Genomic DNA, 25420 nt, shown 5'->3' on the forward strand with positions numbered 1-25420 from the left:
GAAGCTAATATCTTACCCAGTTACATCAGCACTATACAAGTGACATTTAGAAGCTAATATCTTCCCCAGTTACACCTCATTATACAAGTGAAATTAGAAGCTAATATCTTACCCAGTTACATCAGCACTATACAAGTCACATTTAGAAGCTAATATCTTCCCCAGTTACACCTCATTATACAAGTGAAATTAGAAGCTAATATCTTACCCAGTTACATCAGCACTATACAAGTGACATTTAGAAGCTAATATCTTCCCCAGTTACACCTCATTATACAAGTGAAATTAGAAGCTAATATCTTACCCAGTTACATCAGCACTATACAAGTCACATTTAGAAGCTAATATCTTCCCCAGTTACACCTCATTATACAAGTGAAATTAGAAGCTAATATCTTACCCAGTTACATCAGCACTATACAAGTCACATTTAGAAGCTAATATCTTCCCCAGTTACACCTCATTATACAAGTGAAATTAGAAGCTAATATCTTACCCAGTTACATCAGCACTATACAAGTGACATTTAGAAGCTAATATCTTCCCCAGTTACACCTCATTATACAAGTGAAATTAGAAGCTAATATCTTACCCAGTTACATCAGCACTATACAAGTCACATTTAGAAGCTAATATCTTCCCCAGTTACACCTCATTATACAAGTGAAATTAGAAGCTAATATCTTACCCAGTTACATCAGCACTATACAAGTGACATTTAGAAGCTAATATCTTCCCCAGTTACACCTCATTATACAAGTGAAATTAGAAGCTAATATCTTACCCAGTTACATCAGCACTATACAAGTCACATTTAGAAGCTAATATCTTCCCCAGTTACACCTCATTATACAAGTGAAATTAGAAGCTAATATCTTACCCAGTTACATCAGCACTATACAAGTGACATTTAGAAGCTAATATCTTCCCCAGTTACACCTCATTATACAAGTGAAATTAGAAGCTAATATCTTACCCAGTTACATCAGCACTATACAAGTGACATTTAGAAGCTAATATCTTCCCCAGTTACACCTCATTATACAAGTGAAATTAGAAGCTAATATCTTACTCAGTTACATCAGCACTATACAAGTCACATTTAGAAGCTAATATCTTCCTGAGTTATATTCCCATTATAGAAGTAACAATAAGCTAATAATTTAAGCATTTGCATCCCCATTATACAAATGGCATTTAGAAGCTAATTATCTTACCCAGCTACACCTTCATTATACAAATGACATTTAGAAGCTAATATTTTAACCAGTTACATCTCCATTATACAAGTAACATTTAGAGGCTAATATCTTCCCCAGTTACACCTCATTATACAAGTGAAATTAGAAGCTAACATCTTACCCAGTTACATTCTCATTATACAAATTACATTTAGAAGTAAAGATCTTACCCAGCAACAACCTTACTATACAAGTTACATTTCGTAATTATCTTACCCAGCTGCGGCTCCGTTGTAGCCGTCATATAACCCGTACACTGCGGCAGCTTCTTCGCCTGTCTCCATGACTTCCTCACCTAAAGTTCCGCCTCTCCCGCGACCAATCAGGGAAAGTATACTTCTTTTCGAAGCAGGAGTGGCCACTCGGGCTAGAGGTATTGCAGGACGAATCCTGTTCAAAATGGAAGCGTTACGAAAGACTGGAAAATGAAATAAAATCAAGTTACAACATAGGTGTACCCAAGTCATATACATAAATTCATACATGAAAATATATAAATGGAATATATAAATGGACTGTGTACAGGCTATATAAAATGGAACACATTTTAAATTCAAGATAAATCTTTAACAACTGTTCGTATAAACGCAAAAACAAAATAAATGTCATTATATTTAACAACAATTTTTAGGCTACGTGTCATTACAGTGACACTTTCCAAATAATACGTGGTGTTCTTGTAACCCAACCAACCACCAAGGGCGCCTATTTCTCTGTAAATTTGAGGGGGCACCCAGACGCAGAAGGTATATATATATGAGGATGTTAAGACAAACTGTACTAAAATTATGCCAAATATTGTATATTCATAAATACACTAGGGGGTCCACATGAGCTTTGGGGAACCCGGGCGCCCTGGCCACCCAGGATCGGCGCCCTTGCAAACCACCCCAGTTGTCCGTGGGGCACAGTCTGGGAAATAAAGACAAATTCTTAGTTGAGAGGAAATGAACCCTTCACATGGAGGAAATATTTCTCTTTCAGTAAGTGTTTACCATGGAAACATGACCTCGCCGAGCTTAGAAATTCTGAGGAAAGGACACTGTGCATTGAGATCACCAAATAGAAATCGTTTTCATAAAACGTATTTCTATATTTATTCGTTTAAAATCGTTTAATTTAGACCGACTTGTCCACAACGTATTCACTTTTATATTTTGAATGTGGACAGTAAGGAATAATACCAATTTGACAATATACAAAAGTTCGTCCTTATATTGCTACCCACAGTAGTTACCAACATCTTTTCTATCTTCTAAGCAAATCCTTCGATCTTGTAGCAGCGTGCATAATATTGGCATAACATGATGAAGTACGAACCTACATTTATTTTTGCTTCTATATCTGTAAGATAAATATTGAGTTTCTGGTAAGAAGATGTTCCAGAAACTCTAGCTTCGCGCCTCCTCCTCATTCTGTGCTATAATAACCCAAATATTCAAATTTATTTGTTTTCTTCGGAAAGAATTTATTCTTGACTAGGAAGGGAAATTGGAAACTCTTAGAGAAGAAATGAAACGAACTAGTCTAGACTTAATAGGAGCCTATAAAGTTAGATAGAAGGTAATGTGGAGTTCAGAAGCGAAGAATATAGAGTGTTAAACTCTAATAATAAAATGGGCAGTCATAATTGTTGGTAAGAGGATACTTCTTGGTAAGCGCTTGTAAATTTTATTGATCAAAGATTTACGATGTTATAACTTGAAGGCAAAAAAAGAAGGATCTAGTGGTGAAACAGGCCATTTCGCATACAGCAGATGAAGTACAGGGAAATTATGACAAAACAGAAAAATATAGACAGAGAGAAGGGTACATGCGTAATTGTAATGGGCGATTTCAATGAAATTGTGGTACAAAGACAGGAAGACAGTGTTGTAGGGAAATCTGGTTTAGGCAAAAGAAATGAAAAAGAAGAGGTACTGGTCGATTTCTATAGAAAAATACACTAATTATTCGAACATTTAGTTCAATCAGCACGAGAGAAGAAGAAGTACACGGAAATCCTCAATAAACGACCGAAGATATGGAATAGACTATGTTATGATTCAGTTCAGGTATCGGAATAGCTACAAGAACCCGAAGACCCTTCCCGGGACCGACATTTTAGCCGATCATAAATCTTGTATTGGCCGAAGTGGATATTCAAGTAAAATATGTACGTAAAAGAAAAGTATGGAGCATGATTTTGAATACTGAAAAGTTGAAAAATGAGGAAGTAAGAATGTGTTTCGTTGAAACATTCGAAAAAAAAAAATACTCAAACAGGGAAAGGATAGGTGTAGGTAATATCAGACGGAACCATATTAAACCACGCATACAGCAGACTGCAAAAGAAGTAGTAAGTTACCGTGAACATAAAACGGGTAAGAAATCATGGGTTACAGAAGAGATGTTGCAGAAAATGAGAGAAAGAAAGACGTGGAAAAATCTTATACAGAAGAGAACAGAAAGTTGAACACAGGAAGTTAAACTACTTGTTACAAAGGGAAACAGACAAAGCAAGGGAAGAGTTTTATAAAAGAAAATGCAACGACACAGAAGAGTTAGAGAAAGTTAGGAAATTAGAGGAAATTACATTGGGATTAACTCTATGGTACTTCGGAAGAAACAAGGGTATATTACGGTAACAATAGAAAATAAATTTGGAAGGTAGTCAACGGAAGAAGTCAAGAATTAGGAAGAAGGGAATGATATGTTGAACACTTGTATAAGAGTAAGAATAGAACATGTGGTATTGATGTTGAGGTAGAAAATGACGTACGCGAACATGAAGGGTTAGTAATTTTCGGGATGAGTTTGAAAAAGATATATCCGAGATTACGAATGGAGAGGCAGCCGGGATAGATAATACACAAAAACGAATTCATTAAGAATATGGGAGACAGAGACACGAAAGAAGTGTTCCGATTCTGAAACGAAATATATGAAACAGGATAGCAGCCTAAGATTTTCTGAAAATGATCATGGTACCAGTGACTAAGAAATCGAACCCTGTGACTATTATGGAACTATTAGTCTCATATCGTATACAGCAAAAAATGTACTTCGAATACTGAACAGAAGGTTGAATGGTTGAATAAGTGAAAAAAATAAAAGTTGAGGAGGAACAGTTCGGATTTAGCAGAAATAAGGGGAAAATAAATGCAATTGATTTATTAAGAGTAGCCGGTGAAAGATTTATAAGAAAAGTCAAAGAGGTATATGTTGAATTTATTGATGTGAAAAAGGATTATGGCCGCGTCAAGTTGGTGAGACTGTCCGTTGTTCTCATGTAGAAAGATATATCCTGGTAAGCTTGTCTTGTATATCGAGAAAATGTGATTTTCAATTAAGTTGTGATTCTAAGATATCTCTTAAATAATCTACTTTCTTGTTCAAATGTACCTGAACTCTGTGTTAAGTAATGACAAATCATGTTGTGTGAGACTTTAAATTTCAGTAGTTCAATAACTAATGCTTCTCTTTTACTGCTTTTCTTTTCAAATTTCCAGCTATTACACCAGTTAGAGAATAAGACTATCGCGCGTTATAGATTTGTATTCATTGCATCTAGGAATGTTCCACAGTCAAAATGGTGAGAAAACAGAATCGTAGGGTACTCTTTAGAATTGGAAAATACGGCACAATAAACTATTATAATTATTTTAAGAAAGGAAATACAAAAAGAGACATGAAATCTTTGTTTTACATCCCACGGTAATGCCGGCTTGGCTAAAGGAGACGGTGATGATGAGAAATGAATGAAATGATGGAATGAAGAGTGGGAGAAAACAGAAATCCCACGCACACGGTGTTTGTCCACCACAAAGCTCACTTGGCGCGACTTGGGATCGAACCAAGGACCAGTGTGCCTTCCAGACACGTTTTCGGGGGGCACTGCCCCCCGGAGCTCTCAAAGTGCCCCCTGGAAAAGACCAAAATAGTACATTTATAATATAATAAATAGAATAATACCAGTAGTGCCCCGCGGAACATTATGTCTGAAAGAAATACTGCCAAGGACCCTATGTAACAGAGTTGAATGTTCTACCACTGAGGTACCGCGGCCTCGAAAGGAAACGCAATGAAACATTTTAATTTTACGTCGCACGATTATGATCTGTAGGCCAAAAGAGATGGATGACTAATGAATGGCAAAGATTGTGAAATAATTGGTTGAAAGTGAATGTGGGAAGAAAATGGGAGAAACGCGAGAAAATTCACAGATGACCTGGGATCAAAGCATGGAATCCTAGTACTATGTATGAGCGCTCTACCACTGAGCTACGTATCCACTTTTTGTTATTAATGGAAATGCACGTTATTACGTTAAGGTACGTAGAAAGTTGTCTGAGGCGATGCAGCTATTCGTTACCATTTTGGATGCCTCTTCCACTTATATTACAATTTCTTTTCCAAAAGTATATGTCTCTTTACCATTTTCTTCTGCAAGAATCTTGACATGCATATGGACATACCTTACCAAATCAGCCACAATTTAACTTTCTACTGGCAATATACATGCATGCGGATTTATAGTTTAAGAGCAAAAGTTTTGTTTGGTAGACGTAACTCGCAATTTTTTAGATATTATCCTGTGCAATCGTATCTCATGAACAACCCAAAACTGCGTATACAAAATTTAGTTGGTACTTACTGTAAAATATATAAAGCTTTGTATGTCTAATACGTGTCACAGAATTTAATAAAGTATACACAGGAGCAAACGCGCCATCTATTGAATTATTCTTTGGAAGTTAATGTACCGCCTGCATAATGCAATTAACCATTAGTGGATGCACATTTTATAAATCCATAAAATGTTCATTTAGAAATCAATCTCTTCCATAGCCAAACTGACCACAACCCACACAGCTAATTATCCTCAAATACAATTAAACTATATATAATTTTAATTATATTTGTGACACCTGGTACTATAACAATTATCAAGGTAGAGCCATCTTCCATATGTCGTGTAAGAGTACTATTAGTAATAGTACTAGAAACAATAATCCCATTGTCCATGTCATTATTTGGAAGAATCTCGCTGGCATAGAAGAAACTAATTAAAGTGATAGTACATTTAATACAACACTCGGAATAAATTAGTAGGTTACTTGAAAGGAAAGGAGAAGAGAAAATAGGGACAGGAAAAAGCCGTCGATCCTGGTAAGGCAGATGGCCCAGACCCCCCACTTCTTATCTGGGCCAACCGTGTATTTTTATGAATACTTATTTTTATATGTATTTTTATTGTTATGTGTATTTTTACAATATGGCATAATTTGAATTCAATTTGTCTTAAAACTCTCATATAGGAGCCTTCTTAGCAGGGGCGTCATTTGGGGAGGGCAGGAGGGGGAAATTACCCCCCAAGAGTTTGAGGAATACATATACTTTAATCGATTGTCTACTAATATAGCAGTACAAAACGTGAAATACTTCTGTCGGTGGTGCACCTGCCCCCTCAAGCCAAGTCTGAATTGAAGCCCCTGCTCCTTAGACCCTTGTATGCAACCGGGGCCGCAGTAGCTCAGTGGTAGAGCGTTCACCTCTGGTGCATAGGGTCCTTAGGTCGATCCCAACTCGTGCGAAGTGAGCTTTGGAGTGGATAAGCACCGCGTGCGTGATTTTCACGGAGTCCTCCCACTTTCTTCATTCCACCTTTCCATTCATTAATCATCATCACCGTCTCCTTTAGCCTACTCGGCATAAGCGTGGGGCGTAAAACTTCAAGATTTAATTTAATTTTTGCTTGTCTGCAACCAAGCACGCCCTAAATGGTCCCCCAAACTTACAGAGAAATCGGTACCCTTGGGACAGGAATATCTTCACTAGAACGGGAAGATGATATAATTAAAACGTAAAACGTATTAGCAGATGAAAGCCAGGGCGAATCCAGGACGAAATTCTGGAGGGGGCGGTGGGTTGTAATACTGCTACTTAGAGCTACTTTTAAGAGCTCCAAACTGGGATGGGCTTTATTTGTATATAAAATAAGATAGCTTCCTTTTCTGGCGTGCGATCGCCCAGATCTTCCCCCCTGGATCCGCCCCTGGTACCTCAAACATACCTCAAACGAGATAATGAATGGCCATGACTAATTTCAACTCCAAGGAATAAGGCTCTACTCGGAAACCTCAAAGGAAACACACACACACACACACACGATTAATGAAAATAAGGTATTTTCAAGGTATATTATTATTATTATTATTATTATTATTATTATTATTATTATTATTATTATTATTATTATTATTATTCAAATCAAAATTAACTCAACTAATCGCAACTCCAAACAACAAGAACAATCCGTAGGTCCAAAAGAAAACATACTCTTTTTTTAATGAAAATCAGAGGATTTTCAAATAATTTTCTACGAAACTAATTTTTCAATATTTTTTGAAAGATTGGCAAATAGGCCTATACGATCCTTTACATTATATATATATATATATAGAAAAAAAACAACTTAGATGATTGGGGATTGTGCCATATTACATGAAATGGAATAATTTCGAGAGCAGTTATCCCACAAATATTGTTTTCATTTGCAGCCATTTAAAAACGCGAAAATAAACGCCGATTTTCTAAATGGCCGGAAATCGAAAACAGATAAGTGAGTCGAGATAACGGTATCTCATGTAAAATAATATTGCCTATAGCGCTTTTATTACACATTTCGTTTTTTTTTTTTTTTTTTTTTGCCTATTTGAAGATATCACATAATTACTGTAAAATTAAAGGTAATTTAATTTCGCAGTGATACGGCCTCTTAAAGTAAAGTTGCAAATTTTGCAACACCGCGCCTTCGTCATTGGCCAATGTATATAGAGTATTACAGGTAGCACATTTTCTGCTATCGAGAGAAAAAAATACCCAGAATTCTTGCGCGACGTGACGTCACGTGGAAGAGAGCACGAAATAAACACATTGTAGGGAATACAGTAAGCGGTGTCGATGCGTGAAATTTTTAAAGAATAGGTAGAGACAAAAATGAATAAAAATAACTTTGTTGTTGCTCAGTGTCCGAATTGAGAAAGGAAGACCCCATGTATAACATAGCACCGATTTCCTAAAATGTTGTTGATACAACGACAGTGAGTTTCTCCGTGTAAACACGCAGACAGAGTCGATGTAAACAATGCTAATATTTATTTTATTCATTTCTTACCGAAAGATTGTGAGACTTACAACACGAACTTCATAAAATATCTGTAAGAAAAAAAAGTTCCGCCCTCATGCAATTTCTTTTCTGCATATATCGAATTGGTATGGAATTGTTAAGAACGAACACACAGAAGCATCATTTAGGGGGGCAAATGCTCCAAGAGTTTGAGTAATACATATAATTTAATCGATTGCAGGGGCGGATCCAGGGGGCGATCGGGGCGACTAGACTGCTGGGAGCTCGTGCTCACTAATTTCATTGGGGGTGGAGGCGCGGTGCCTCAGTGGTAGAGCGTTCACCTCCGGTGATTGAGGTCCCTGGTTCGATCCCAACTCGCGCCGTGTGGACTTTGTGGTGGACAAACACCGTGCTCGTGGGTTTCTCACGGTTCCTCCCACATTCTTCATTCCACCATTTCATTCATTTCTCATAAACAGCGTATCCTTTAGCCTAACCGGCATAACCGTGGGACGTAAAACTTGAAGATTTTATTTCATTTCATTTTCATTTCATTGGAGTACACGTTTATTGGGTTTAGGTTCACTACACTCAATTAAGCTCGGGCTTACTAATCTGAATTACAGTAAGGGTCACTACCATTAATGACCTCGTGTTCAATAACGTCAGTGGGGCTTGCAATGAATTTATTACTTTCAGTGGGCACTATTCTCGTTAAGGCTCGCTCTTACTCAAGGTCGTGCTCATATCCTTCAATGAGGCTCGCGTTTACTCGGTCTTGGTCTCACATCCTTCAGTGAGGCTCAGTCTCACTAAGCTTCTTGGAGATCGCGCACCCTAATCTATTTCGAGCGAGCACGCAATTAGTTAGGTTCGGGGTTACTGATCTTAATTAGACTCTTGCTCACTCGCGCGTGCTATCTCCCGTCAACTGGGCTCGAGCTCACTCATCAATGGGGCTCAAACTCACTAGGCGAGTGTATTAATGTGGGCTCGGGTTCCATATTTTCAGTGGGGTTCGCGCTATTTATTCTCGTTGAGGCTTGCGCTTTCTTGGTCTAGGACTCACATTCTTTAATGAGGTTCGAACTCACTAGGCTCCTTGGAACTCGCGCCGTCTATTTTCCTTTGGTCACGCAGTTGCTTGGATTCGGGCACACTAATCTGGATTGGACTCGTGCTCACTTGTGTTGGCTCACTTCCGCCAGCTGGGCTCTTTCTCACTAACATCATTATAACTCGAGCTCACTGACACCAGCGCGGTTTTCACTAATGTGGTTCATTACCTTTAGTGTGATCATGCTTATTATTCTCGTTGAACCTCGTGCTTATTTGGCCCCGGGCTCATATCTTTCAATGAGGCTTGCACTAACTAGGTTCCTTGGAGCTCGTGCTCTCTGATCTCTTTCGGGCAAGCGCTTACTTGGGCTCAGACTTCAACACTCAGTGAGACTTGAGCTCACTGTCGTTGGTAGGGCTTGTACTCATTTTTGCTTCAGCTCACATCTTTCATTCAGACTCGTGCTTAGTCAGGTTCTGGCTCAGATCCTTTAATATTAGCCTCCTGGCACTCGCGCTTACGAATTTTATTCGGGCACATTTTCCGTGAACTAAACCCAAAATATAGTAGAAAGACATGTGAAAACAAGAACATTTATTTGAGCAATCTTAACCTAAAAAAATAAAGCCCAAACAATGAAGAAACACAGTGCAAGGAAAAACAATTAATGCGTTCCGGGTTCTGTGACTTCTGAGGGCTGCAATTAGAATTATCACTAACATTTCCTATCAATATCCATAAAATAATAACAATGAGTGGATGATAACATTAATATAAATATATTATAATATAGCAATTTACCCTGCGTATTTGTAGTGTAAGAATTAGTAATTTTTTTTGTCTCTATGTAGTTTCAACAATCAAATGAAGTTAGAATATGCTCGGAGTATACAAAAAGTATATGCTAAAAGCAGAAGACGCGATTTCCTCTCTTCCGCGTGACGTCACACTTCCAGCGACCAATGCCAGTTCGAATCGCATATTTAGCAGGTCATTGACTGCTTGACGAACATATCGACAAATGACACATTTTTGTCTGGCCTAGAAATCTAAAGATTTAACGTACATCAAGCAAAACTTTAAATTTATTCTAAGAATTTTACATACCTGCATCTCCTGCTCCAGGAAGAATCCCTTGGGCCCTCGTGAGACCTCTAAGTGCAGGGTGAATTAGCAAATTTTCATTCTTCCCATTTTGTAATTTCCGAGTTAATGGCGTGGGACCCGTTGGACTAGTGGCGCCACTTACTAAAGCTGCACCTTCAGCTGCCCCCGTCAATGTTGCATTGAGAATCTGCATTTCTCGCATTTGTTCCTGTCGTATCTCATCGTTATAGTCCTTGTATAAGAAGAAAAGAATATATATATTGTAAGGTTGTTGAAAATTGTATAAATGTAAATATCTCTACTGTGGTTATTAACTTCCATGTTAGTTAGACCAGGACGCAAAATTTCCGGTCGCCAGGTCCCCCATTGGCGACTATCAGTTTAGAGCTGGCGACAAGTGTTTAGTAGGAATTGATTCTCCCTAAACTCACAGGGCTGCGCAATTTCTGTTTCGCACGAAAATAATTGTCACTGAGTGAGAGAAAACACGAGATAAGAAGTTCTCACGACGTTGTAATTCGCCCCTCCTTTCCCGCCCTCAATCGAAAGATATAAGATATCTTTTAACATGTATATGAATTTTCCAATTCAAAATTGATTATCCTGAATCCAATTCTTTGGTTTTGAAATTTTATGCCTTGATGTAATCTCTTTCTTTGTCAAATCAAAGGCCAGGAAAGGGGGCACCTCTCATAATTCGTACCGGTACGTTCAGAGATACTAGCGACCATCATTTTTGGGTTGGGGAGTGCGACTGACTTTGAAATTTTGCGCCCTGAATTAGGCAGTATTAAAATATAATTATTCCCCAAAAAATAAATACAAACTAAATATTTCTGAAACTATAATAAATTAAGCTCAAATGAGCAATCATTGATACCCTGTGCCACTTCATTCACCCCAGTAACTTATTAGTGGACAGAACCGACTCTACCATATGTGCAACACGTGCATTTGCATGGGGTGTCAAGTTTCGAGGGGTTGCAAAATTTGTTATAACTATATTATTTAAAATAAATATTTCTTGTTGCAAACAGACTTCATGATGATAGTAATTGAATTTATTAAGCTGACCTGTTTGTATACTACATTCACAAATCATGTTTAGGTCGGATTAGTTTCAGGTCATATGGACAGTGGTCATATGGTCAAACAAATCCCAGAATGAATTGGTTGATTGTTGTCAAATACATGAACTTAATTCTGGAACAGTAGCGAACACCTGTTTCATTTAGTCAGTTATCACAGTTTTGATATGAAAATTAGTCGTTCCTTTGTCACAAACAAGTTCTTTATCATCGAAGGTGTGAAACAAGTTTTTTTTTTCTTTAACAGATCTAGAAGGACTGATAAGAAATAAATATAAAAGAGCTAGTTGCTCTGGAATTGCAAACTGATATATTGAGATTGAAGCTCGATATTAAATTCTATAAAAAGGATTGTCATCTTTCCTCTGCAAGTGTTTGCTTATCTTTCACTAACATAATAGATTATCATTTAAAGAAAAAACAGACACAATAAGATGTATTTTAGTGTTTAGGCCTTCTGAATGCGAGTGCACTTTTTCTCCCCTTAGTTGTTCATGATGGTGTAGCATATTTAAAATCGTGGCTTTTAAGATGTGTTCTTTCTGGAGAAAGTGGAATGACAAATAATGACATTGCAGGGAGGCGGCAAAATGCCTATGGTCGGCCCTTTTAGTGGGGAGCAGGAATTTCATTTCCAAAACTATTAAGATTCTTCATCCCGGTGAAATTAAAATACCGCTAATTTTACAGTAATTATGTGATATCTTCAAATAGATAAAAGATAATTGAAATATGGAACAAGAGCGCCCTAGACAATATTATTTTGCGTGAGGTACCGTTATCACAAGTCACCTAGTGGCTTTCCGTTTTCAGATGTTTAGAAACGCGAAAATAAGTGCCGATTTTCAAAATGGCTCGAAATCGAAAGCAGATAAGTGAGTCATGATAACGGTTTCTCATGTAAAATAATATTGTCTAGGGAGCTCTTGTACCGTATTTCAATTATCTTTTATCTATTTGAAGATATCACATAATTACTGTAAAATTAGCGGTATTTTAATTTCGCCGGGATGAAGACTCTTAAGTGAAGTGAGTTCTCCAATCTATCCTAGAGGATTTCGTACCTCATATGATACAACTTATACAAAAGCAATAAATCTTCAATCAGGCTAAAGAAACAACCGTTTCTTATTTTGTTAATGTTTCCCTGTAGAGACTATCAATAGAGACAACATTTATATACGTATATACAAGATACAGCACTTAGTTTTATTTCTGCGAAAGAAACGTGAAGCATTATGGGTAGCTCTCTACCTGTTCCTTATAGCTTTTCCTCTTCCGTAGATCCTTTCTGCCAGTCAACATTTTATTTTACTTCTTCTTCTTTTTTTTTTCAATTTTAAGTTTTATACGCCTTCCCCCTTATTCCAAACGATGAAGGAAAGAGACAACTAGCGACGACTTGCGTTGTGTCCACCACAAAAGAACATCAGGTGTCAGTGACGTTTTGAAAGCGACTTCGTAAAACGCTACGATGGGCTATTTGACTCCCGCGCGGTTGTCTGCAATGATATCACACCAACCTGGTGGAAGAACGTTCGAGTCGTAAACAAAGACACAAAACGTGGAAGTATATGGAAGGTCTCTCGTCTCGGCTACCTCTACCTGCCTGTCTCTGTCATTGGAGGAACCAAGGAGGGAAATAAACGAATGAGTTGCCGAGTCATAAAAGGTCAGACTACAATGCAATGTGCGTTAGAGCAATAATTTTGCAATGGCCTCTCGCCTCTAGGGAAGCTCACATGCAGGAACGTATAAAAGTGAAATATCATGACCGATATTTTAAAAATCGCGACTTTTTACAATCAAAGAGTGACGATGGAAACAAACACTGCAGAGAACTACTGATTTTTTCTAATTGTGAAAGAAAGCTTCCATCAAAAATGTTTCTATAAATATGTTTCAAGATTTTTATGCTCCATAATGCACTACTCATTGTAGATCTATTGTATGCTTATCAAGTAAATTATGCACTTGAATCCCTTCTATTTTGATATCAATTGTAGCTAAAACCATGCGCGCCGACTACGTGGGTGCTCCGAGACTGGCACCCACAAGATTTTTAGTTTGATAGAATCAAAATAAAATAAATATTTCTCTCTTGGCATTATCAAAACATAATAAGCAATTAAAAGACTGAAATGGAAATTAAAATTTCTAACCTCTAAAACGTAATTATTTGTTTCAAATATGTTTGTGCAAAAGGCAACTAAGCAAAACACTTAAGTTAGTCACTTTGTAGTTTATGTTCACATCACAATCCGTGCAAGTACTTTCTGCAATACCATTAATTATTTGCTTTTATGAAGATTTTTAATTTTAATTTATATAAATGTGGTATTTTCTTTCAGTAAGTGTTCATAATATCATTGCCTCTTGCAATCATTGTGCATTATGTAAGTTATTTAAAGTATACACTTAATATTACGATTACAAGTATTGAGAATATTCATTACAATAACTTATCCTTAACCTTGGACCCGGGTTTGAACCCGTTTCTCTTGCGTTTAAGTCAGCCGTGTTACGGACTGTTCTAGGCAGCCCCAACTTATCTCTATAGTACCGGTATATTTTACTTGATAGGAAAGTGTATCCTGCCCAGTGCAGCATGAAGACGGAGAGAAACCTCTTGCCCGGAGCAGCGCAGAGATGGGTTAGTATCTCCTGCTCAGTACAGGACGGAGATTAGTATGGTTAGGAAGTTTCTCCCGCCCAGAGCAGCTTGGAGAGAAAGATACGAATTGATCAACTGAAACTAATGTCTTCTACCTCTTGACGTGCTCTTTTATTGCCGAATTTAGGGACAGGGCCTGTGGAGAGGTTGTAGAAGTCTCTTCGTGAATCTCCGTGTCCTCTTCGTACTTCTTCGGAGACGGCATTCGTCAGGTGTTTCTGATCCTTGTGGTAAAAGCATATGGAGTTGTTTATAAATATGAAGGGATATTGCAATATATCTATTTTATTACTGAATATATATATAGGAATATTAACGTTAAGTCATCCAAATTATCACACTACTACCATTTACTTACCGGAACTAAGAATTTTCGTATTTCTGCTAAGGCATAAGCGATCCGTGCATGAGCCTCAGCAGGTGGGGCGAAGGCTGTTACCTCAACATGTAAATCTTCATTGAGGTGAGAGAACTTGGGATCCGTTGATAATCTCAGTTCTTCTTCCTGAAAAACACACAAAAATGCATCTAATTAAAGTAAATGAATTTTCATATGCAGTTACTTGTTGACTTATGACCGACTTTGTTAATTTCTGCCCGGTTGTAAGTCGCCTAGTTGTTGCCTACTAAACAGTAGCATAAAATACCATTTTGATCAATCGTCGGTCAACATTGGGCAAGATTTTTTTCAAAATTTGATCCTATGAATTACACAAAGGGCCTATTCGGTTGCAATAATATGAACAGGCTGGAGGAGATGACTGAAATTCAACTCATAGTAGAAGAGACTATGTAGATTCTATATTCCAAAACCGAATTGTCCTCAAATGGGTGGATCTAGTCAGAGAAACCACGAAACATTAATATTAATGTCAATGGAAAATCAGTGAAAAACAAATAATTCCGCCACTTATCTCAAAAACCAAAAGAAGGAGATGACAGAAATTCAGCTCAAATGTAGAACAGATTGTGTAGATTCTACATTCAAAAAAATAAATTGTCCTGAAATGGATGGAACATAGTAAAAGATCACGAAAAATGACCATTAAAGTCAATGGAAAATTAACGAAAAGAATGAAGTCGTCTACATATCACAAAAACTATAATAAGGAGATGGAGCTAGTTGGAAGCTTATTGTAAAGACATAATGACATTGTCAAAAGTTAAGTTGTTAAGAGTAAAATCAATAAGAATTATAAGCTATATGCATCTTCTTCGAATTACTCAGGGCGACCCACGCGGAGGTTACGTGTTATGAAATATCTCACATCTTCATTTGCAAATTTCCACACTCGATTTAACACGCAACGTGACTTTTGACCTGGTCATATGACACAGTATAGTCCTTATGGCAAATCGGATAGGCCCTTAATGGATGTTAGATGCAGTTACATTCATTCTGTTCTATTCGTATGAATAAGCGTCTATGAACATCGATTGATTTTCTTTTTAATTCATACCAATTAGTGAAAGATCGCACGACCAAATTTCATACGAGCTCTGACTCTCTATAATCGCTACCATATATATTTCCACAAATTCCAGAATATAATTACCGTTTAACGGGCAAAATATGTCCGAAGATGAGACATATCGTCGATGCGCCTCGAAGAACCGCTATGTGACATTTTTGTCGAAAATGAGTTATGCCGTGCAAATAAACCTGAAAGCTGTCAGGCCGCATCCCTTATAATGTCATAAGTGAATATTCAATTGTTTCTCTACAATAATGACAAAAATAATAGACTCAAATTAAAGGCTTCAGATTCTCATTACCTACGTATTGATTACTGTATTCAAATCCTCTATGTGCTTATAAAGGCGCGAAGGATAAACTGACACATGCTACGTAAACAAAAAAATAGTAATACAATATTGTTGAAGCAAGCTATGACAATGTCCAGTGCATAATATAAGCAGAACGAATTTTATTATACTTTTCAAGTGTTTCTGTGTATATTTGACAAATTTTAAGTTTGGAACTATTTTGCTTCTCCACAAATGTTGTGGTTTTAACACATAGCGGTTCTTCAAGGCGCAGCGACAATATATAGATCGATAGATATTATTGACCTTAATAAAATGAGTAATTAAGAAACATTTCTCTGTAAACCTAGAAACTGATGCTATACGAGAAGCATGCTACTTATTTGAAGAAAAACTTATATTGAAATACACTCTAATTAAACTTAGTAAATCATGACACTAACAAGCCCATACAAGACAATATAGTTGATGACTTTATCATTATATCTTAAATTTTAGTTTCTAGTTAAAGCTGTCCAAATGTAAGGCCTGTATCAATCAATAGACTGCATCGAGTTGAACAACATAGTATGTCAGATAGCAAATTCCAAATCGTAGTTATCGGTGGGGGGTCGAAGAAAACGAAATTTTGTGGGTTTTGTAGAACAAAGTATATCGCTGCTACCCAATAATAATTGATAGGTTTACTTTGCTACAAGAAATTGTTACTTATTTAAGAAGCCTAATCACTGCGGAAAAATACCGCTAATTTTACACAAATTATGCGATATTTTCAAATAGATAAAAGATAATCGAAATGTGGAACAAGTGCGCGCTAGATAATACTATTTTGCATCAGATACCATTATCACGAGTCAACTCGTAGCTTTCCGTTTGCAGCAATTTATAAACACGGAAATAAATGCCGATTTTATAAATGGCTGGAAATCGAAAGCAGGTAAGTAAGTCGTGATAACGGTATCTCATGTAAAATAATATTGTCTAGCGTGCTCTTGTTCCATATTTCGATTATCTTTTATCTATTTGAAGATATCACATAATTACTGTAAAATTAGCGTTATTTTAATTTCGCCGTGATAGGGCCTCTTAAACACTATATAGATAGCTATCTATACTGTTAACGTTCACATTACCCCTATTTTTGTTTGTTTTTTCTAACGGTTATTTGCAATTAGCAAAGCTTGATTTCGAAATCTTAACTGTTAAATTTAAGCATTCTCTACTCTTTGAAATTAATAAATACTGATATTTGTTCCGAGTCACAGTTTGTGACTAAATACTTCTTTTGAAATAATTTTAAACATTAGAGTTAGTTTCTCCGAGACAGGGGTTTGTCTCGTCTCGTCTCAAATTACACAAAATAGCTCCCGCGTGGGTAAATGGTCAGCGTAAGTATCTTTGGTGTAGAAGACCTGAATTTGATTCCCTGCGGAAGCTCGTGTGGTTCGGATCTCGCGTTAAGCTTCAAGTCCAGGTCTCATACAGCTTCGTTGCTAAAAAAAAAAAAAAAAAAAAAAAAAAGGATGCTTAGACTCAAACGTAATCCAATTTGCGACGAAATACAAAGCGCAGATCATTTTCGAGATGAGACAAGTTTCCAATATGTGTCGTCTCGTGCTCGTCCCTATATATACACAACGTGTGTTTGAAAAGTATCGAATCTTAATTTTCCCGCGTAAACGAACGAAGCGTGCTAGACTTTCTACAGTGTAGATGCACAGGGGATACTTATGGGCAGTCATGATTTTTCCCGCCCGCAAAGAGCGTCCGTCTCTGGCAATTGGCCAACAAGAGAAGAAGTATAGTAAGCGGTCATCGGATTTCAGTTCTTTTTTTTTTTTTTTTTTTTTTTGGTAAAATGACAGAAAAACTTGAGCAGCGATATTGCATTAAATTTTGTCAAAAGCTTGGCGATACCCAAGCAGAAACCATCCAATCGGATCAGTATAATCAATTTTGAATGAGAATTTGGATATGAGGAGAGTGTCCGGGAAATTTGATTCAGCCTTTCATCGCCAAACACAACATTACTGTCTCGTCAAGCTTCCTACTCACCCGATATGGCTCCGTGTGATTTTGCGTTATTTCCTAAGCAAATGCCACTAAAAGGAAACTGATTTGAGTCCAGACAAAATATCATAACCTCGAATTCCTTCTAATTTCGTAGTTATTATTGAAAATTCGAAAACCAAAAATTGTTCATATCTCCGAAACAACTTAAGTTACGAGGGTGAAACAAAATATGAATATACTTTGTAGAGCCTTACCGAAAAGAGAAACAATGTACTTCGATCTTCAAATTTTCAGCGTAAAGCGTGTCGAAAATACTCGAATTCAAATATTTTTACTTTATGTTTGAGTGACTACCTTCTATTTTCCACCATAGAAGCATCACCAACACACCTATCCTGACCATGGTTTGATACTCGCGATGCAATTAATGAATTACAGGCCGTTTAAAAATTTTGTGGTCCCCCTGATCCAAAAACTAATTCTTTGCCAAGATCGCAATGCATTTTTTAAAAATCATTCCTAAAATCCTTGTTCACCAGTAATGTAACTCTTGGGAGCTTAGGTACTCTCACGGTACACTATTGTGTCACAGCTATTGACAACCAACCAGGTAACAAATAGTGGCAAAGCTTTCGTACTATATTATAAAACTTCTATATTCATGTCATAAGTTTTACTTTCGTTTTTTTTTTTTTTTTTTTTTTTTTTTTTTTTTTTTTTTTTTTTTTTTGGCAACTACTTAAAACGACAGATTAAAATTAAATCGAATCCAATCCCAAACTTAACCATTCTGCGGGTTCTTTCTCTTTAGCCTAAAGAAAACGATGATAAATACAAATAATAAATGGTCCGAGTTCTATAACAATAATTTTTCAGATGGTACTAACAGGATTCGAACTCACAAACTCGCGCTGCAGAAGTGGAAATCTATCACTTCATTAAATTGACCCACCTTCACAAATTGGAACTTTAACATTTCATATTGTAACTTACTGACAGAAATAAAAGACATCACATGATGGAATAAAATATTGATTTTTCAGGTTTTCTCTAACGTTTTTTGCACAAGCAAAAAAAAAAATCCTTTTAATTCAGTTCCCGGCATTCGGTTTTTCAGTGTATAAAAAGCTGAACAACGCTTTTTCAGTGCCAGGAAATAGAACATCTCGTTCTTTTTAAGGGTCCTTTTTAAATCTATTATGAGCCTATATCTTCCCTCTATGCACCTCAACAGAATTAATATTTGATGCTTCGTGGTTCTGCTTTTAACTCATGGTTTACATCCAAGAAAATATTCATCGGTCGGTCTCTCACCATTTTGGCTTAAAATGCCGCGGAAGAACACCCAACGAGACGAAACGCATCAATCAACTGTATTTTTATGGATCATCTTCTCTGTATATACATCCATCTAATTTCTCTCTTTTTCTTTCTTTCTTTCTTTCTTTCTTTCTTCCTTCGTAACTCAAATAAGCGCTGCGAAGGAAGGAATCTTTCACTTACACGATTGATGCTCTCGGAATCAAGATAAATGAAAATACAAACAAACTTTCTACTGCTGTCTACCACAGTTTCTCTATCTTTTCCTCTTCTTTCTCTTCTCTTACGCTGCTCTTTTCCGGTCGATTTGTGAAAACTCACTTCTTTGTACAAAGAAAAATAAACTTTTAACAGCCACTTTTATGCTCTTTAGGCTAAAGGTGACAGGTGATTAATTATAATGAACGATTATGTAATAATTGCTGTAGTAAGAATGGGGAAAAACACGGGAGAATCTCTAGAGACATGGCACTGTTCACTACAATCTCACTTAGCCTGGGATCGAACCAGGGACCCCTATCATCTGAGGTGAGCGCTGTACTCCTAATTTTTTGTCTAGGTAGGTTTAGGCTTCACCGGCCTCAGGGTAGATCCGCCACTGATCCAAATCATCTTAATGTGTTCAAATTTCAATGTCTTTCGACCAGTAGAAAGGCATTTAAATTTTAAACACATTAAGATGGTTTGGGTCAGTGGTGGATCTACCCCGGGGCCGGAGGAGCCTAAACCTACCCAAATTTCTGAGTGGCAAAAATAATTTATCTATTATTTATATATTTTATGAAGGTTATAACAAAATCACGATATACCTATCATAGTATGGGCTCTGGCTGCTCGTTCCCTGCGGTGGCTCAGTGATAGAGCGTTCACCTCTCGTGTATGAGGTTCTTAGTTCGATTCCAGTTCGCAACAAGTGGGCTTTGTGGTAGACAAACACCGTATGCGTGGGTTTTCTCGGAGTTTTCCTGTTTCCTCCCATTTTCTTCATTCCACCATTTCATTTATTTTTCATCATCACCGTCTCCTTTAGCCTAGCCGACATAACTGTGGGGCGTAAAATTTAAAATATTTTTCATTTTTTGCCTTCCCCCAGTTTTTACCTTTTAGACCCGCCACTGGTTTGGGTTTCACATAAACTGTAGGTTCATGTCTTATATATCCTTAATGCTTAAAAGGCACACTAAAGTCCAATTCAACCAACGAGTTGAAAAACATCGAGTACAATTAAATGGACGAATGCTCTTCAGAATTGCCGAAAAAGGTAGCGTTTAAAATCACTTAATATACTTCGCTAGTATCACTGAGTTACGGCGCCACCTAACAAACAAAAGTTTTATATTTTTCCTGCTTTAAGTGCTGATTTATTGATTACATTGAAGTTTAGTGCCGATGTTAACCATCCAGGCTATATGGAGACGTGGAGTGGACTTAAGGTAGTTTAAGGTAGAGTCCGAAACACTGTACTGCCAGGGATAGGCATGCGCACGAGACGAGTCGAGACAGAATTTTCCTGACAAAATACGAGTCGAGACACAGAATAGAAAAGAATACGTTTTTCGAGTCGAGACATCACTTTTACAGCACATTTTCGAGACGAGACAGCCTCAAATCTTGTCTCGTGCGCATCCCTAGCCAGGGACGGCAAAGTCTGTCGTAACATTATTATTTAAAAAATAAATATTTCTTGTTGGAAACAGACTTCATTACGATAGTAGTTAAATTTACTATCCCAGTATGAATTGCTTGATTGTTGTCAAAGACAAAAACTCAATTCTCGAACAGTAGCGAATACCTGTTCCATTTAGTTACGTAATCACAATTTTGATATGAAAACTAGTCTTTTCTTTGTCACAAACAAGTTCCTTATCATTGAAGGTGGAAACAAGTTTTAAAAAAAAATTAACAGATGTAGAAGAAAATCAAGAAATAAAGATAAAAGATCTAGTTGCACTGGAATTGCAAACTGATATATTGAGATTGAATCTCGATATCGAACCCTATAAAAAGGATTACTATCTTTCCTCTGCAGGTGTGTTTGCTCTATCTTTCACTAACATAACATATTATTATTTAAAGAAAAAACAGACACAACAAGATTGTATTTGTAGTGTTTAGGCCTTTCTGAGTGTGAGTGCACTTTCCCTCTCTTTCGTTCTTCAAGATGGGGTAGCATACTTAAACTCGTGGCTTTAAAGATTTGATCTTTCTGAAGGAAGGATGTCGGCCAATGATGTCAGTGCACAGGGTGGCAAATTACCTAGGGCCAGCCCTGTGTACTGCGTTTAATTTTCAAGGTTTCTCCATGAATATGGACTCGTGCACCAAAGGCTCGTGGCGTTCTCCATAGGTCACCGCGAAGAGTCTATTTTGGGTATTGTTCCACCAATATTTTAAGATGAATAAATACAATTAGTTTGACCTTTAGTCAATATTCCATTTACAACGAGAAAGTAAGCATATGGGACGATGCTATATTTTCTCTTAATGTTAGTTGATGGGACTTTTGTGACGAAAAATCAGTCAATTAATGTCGAAAACTGTTTTAACACAATGTAGCACCACCGTAATAGATTTTGCATGTACACAGCCATTCAGGGGCGGATCCAGGATGAACTTCTGGAGGGAAAGGCGGTGAGATGTAATACTGCTACTTAGAGTTACTTTTAAGAACTACAAACTCTGGGATGGGTTTTATTAATATATAAAATAAGGAAGTTTCCTCTTCTGGGGGGAGGAGGCGATTACCCCTACAGCCATTTGTGTATGGGCTTATTGACTGTTGCCGAAAACAGTTTCAAGTAGATATTAGTTGTCTAAAGCACACGTTAAACTTTAATTGACACTTTTAAGAATTAACATTTTCTCTAAATGCTTCAGCACTTCCTTGTACAAGTATTACAAACGTTTTAATCTTTATAACGGCAAAAAGAAAGTAACGAATTGTTTCAGATATACTAGATTTATTTTATGAAACAGAATTCCTAGGTGTGTAGAATACTAAAATAGTTGCAATATCTTGTATAAGCCTTTCATTAAGTACGTAATGAGAATTTGTGATTGTTGTTAATGATAATAATAATTGAAAAGTAGTGAAATCTGTAAAGCATGAATAGAATATCAGATGCTAAATAAGTCTGACAATTGAATCAGAATGAGTGATGAATCAGATTCAAAACATGATTGATTACCTGTAAATATCTTCGAGAGGAAAAAAGTTTCCAAACTAAGCACGTTCAAAATCAAAGACTGGAAAACGCCTAATCATGACAACTAATTATATTGGACACTTTGAAACTCGCCGAATCGCGTAGTAGAGAAATTCCGGGGATATAAAACAATTACAATAGGGACACTAGAAAGTAAAACTAATTGAAATTCTCACGGAAGAGAAAGCAAAACTCAAATTACCACCATCTATGAACTAAACAGGAAGTTTGTCAATTACCTATGATTAAATTATATTTGCTTTGATTCTGTTTATACAGAACTAGATTTGTTAATTAAAATAAGCGAAATGGAATGTTATGATAGAGTTATTTGTGTTATTTTAATACAACACTAGAGTTTGTGTTTAAAAAAATATCCAACAGCACCTGGAATGGAATTACGGTAGAAAATTTCAGATACTAATTGCTGATTCTACACACTTAAATTGTATCTATCACGTATGTTTAATTAGAGGAAACTCCATTTCCAAAACTTGTCATCGTTTTCAGAAACATTATAAGTTTCTTTCCCTCTCTTGTGGATTTGTGAATACTAGTGTCGATTCTTTTAGCAGCATTTTGGAAATATTAACTCAATATTCTGATAGGAACAGTTAAAAATATAAGAACTAGGAGAATGCTCAATCTTCTAACAGGAGGAATAAAGTTTATAAAAATATTTGATTGATGTCAGTGGCGTATTTACGATTTTGTTTCGGGAGGGGCTTTGCTAACTTTCGGGAGGGGCTTTGCCTGGAAATGTGAAAATTCTGCAAGATATTTCATTTACTGTACTATAGTAAGTAAGATTTCGGGGGGGGGCTTAAGCCCGGAAGCCACCCCCCTAAATACGCCACTGATTGATGTATATATATGCACTTTTTTATCTAGTTTTGGAGATATTAGTTCGTGCAAGTTCGATTGCACTGGAATTATGTGAACTTACAACGATAATATGTATACACAGGGTGTTAATGAACTATATCGACAAACTGTAAGAGGTGATTCCTCCCATCAAAATAAGAGAAAAAGTTTATGTGGACCTATGGTGGAAAGTGCATAGTTTCAGAGCTAGGGCTGTCCAAAACCGTGAAAAAGCAAAATTTCAATAGGCCCTATAGGGCCTCCTGAAATTTGGCTTTTTCGTTATTTTGGACAGCTCTAGCGCTGAAATTGTGCACTTTTCGCCATATGTCCATATGAACTTTTTCTCTTATTTTGATATGAGGACACCTCTTACAGTTTGTCGGTATAGTTCATTAACACCCTGTATATATGCTACTATGGACAATGGTCCGTAGTGTACGATATCATTTTCTTTTATGACCAGATCTGCCTATTCATGTTATTTAGTTTGGGCCAGAAATAAATATCTATGCTTTATATAATTATTTTAGAATATAAAACATACGCCATTGAGAAGGAGTGTATATTTGTTTAAAAAGAAAATATTCTGTAAAACTTAAGAATGTAAATGATAAAGTATTTATGCAAAATACATAAATTCGCATATATCGTATTCTGTGTCGAAATTTGAACATTAACTAGTGAATTGCGTTAAGTGATTGTTTAGTACATCAAAAACGAATTTAGGGCATAACGAAGTGTGAAATAAAAGTAAACGTTTTGTAATAAACTGTCATACAATCGTCTTTACCTCTTAACCTTTAAAAGCTAAATTTTCGAATACGTAGTGATAGTAATGATTTCAGGGGTGGTCCGGGAGGAGTTTCCCCCTGAAGCCACGTAATCCCTCCGGGGGCATATACCCTATTGTGCTCAATATGGATTCCCAGTATTTTCGTAATATTATTTTTCACCTCTACTATATTGAAATTCCCCTACGGAGAAAACTTTCTGAAATCTTTATTACATTGAGAATCGTATTCACTTAGTTTTAAATGACGAGTACGTCAATTTCTTTATATACGAGGGTTGTCTTTAAACCTCCGTTAAACCATCAGTGGTGAACTTCGTTAGATGACGAAACAGAGATAAACTGAAACTATTTATTGAGCGCCACACACCGATCGACAAACTCTGACATGTCGAAGACCGATCGTGAAAACGTATGGAGTGAAATCAAAGCCCTCCCCCCCCAAGTATAAACTACGTGTAATTCGTTTTCTCCAAGCGGGAGGTTACATTTAATACAGTCGCCACTCAGCGTCAAATGAGTAAGGATTATGGCGGGAGCTTTGCTGTAATGTATTCAAATCGAATGTATTGCACTTTCTTTATCAGTATATTACAGAATTTATATATATATTATAACGACTTACCGAGGGTAGTCGTCAACCTGGTTCGTCGAAATGTGATATACAAATCTCGAGTGGTAGTAGTCTTTAATAATTATATACTATCGTTCACACCATTTATATAAAAATGATAACGTCGATAAACAGTGCTAAAAATGGTTTATTAGTTGATATACTTTATAATATATTTTCCTTAACACTGTCAAGCACACAAACTTGCTGACTAGGTATCCATAAACATGTACATAGCAACAACTATCCCATAATAATATCTTACATATCTTAAAAACATTCTTCTTCTGTTATTATTAAATTAACATTCTATGAAGTATAGTGCATATGTATGAGCACTTTCTGCCCAAGGTACAGGTAATTATTACACTATCCAAAGTATTTTGTTATATAAAAATGTCGCCCGACAAATGGACTGAATATAAAAGTCATAAGCGAGTTTGGCTTTTATGTTCAAGAACCACTGGTCCGTTTACAATACTGTTCTTACATTGCATATGTCCATCACATTTTGATCGCACCTCGTATATATCTTCATTACATTTCATATATATATATAC

General features: G+C 36.6%; 1 protein-coding gene across 1 annotated transcript in view; it reads right to left on the reverse strand.

Moving 5' to 3' along the window:
• Window positions 1-1448: 1448 nt before the first annotated feature.
• The window catches only part of LOC145677301 (KH domain-containing, RNA-binding, signal transduction-associated protein 2-like), a 35503-nt gene continuing 11531 nt past the window's right edge, over window positions 1449-25420 (reverse strand). The window contains exons 2-4 of the mRNA XM_081747847.1: window positions 14643-14789; window positions 10523-10754; window positions 1449-1659 (exon numbers count right to left, since the gene is read on the reverse strand). Coding sequence (XP_081603973.1) covers window positions 1454-1659; window positions 10523-10754; window positions 14643-14789 — 585 coding nt within the window. The 3' untranslated portion in view covers window positions 1449-1453. The remainder of the gene's footprint in view (window positions 1660-10522; window positions 10755-14642; window positions 14790-25420) is intronic.

Source organism: Thermobia domestica, unplaced genomic scaffold (assembly GCF_964235325.1).
Source record: "Thermobia domestica unplaced genomic scaffold, izTheDome1.hap1.1 HAP1_SCAFFOLD_740, whole genome shotgun sequence".
In the NCBI taxonomy this organism is placed as follows: domain Eukaryota; kingdom Metazoa; phylum Arthropoda; class Insecta; order Zygentoma; family Lepismatidae; genus Thermobia; species Thermobia domestica.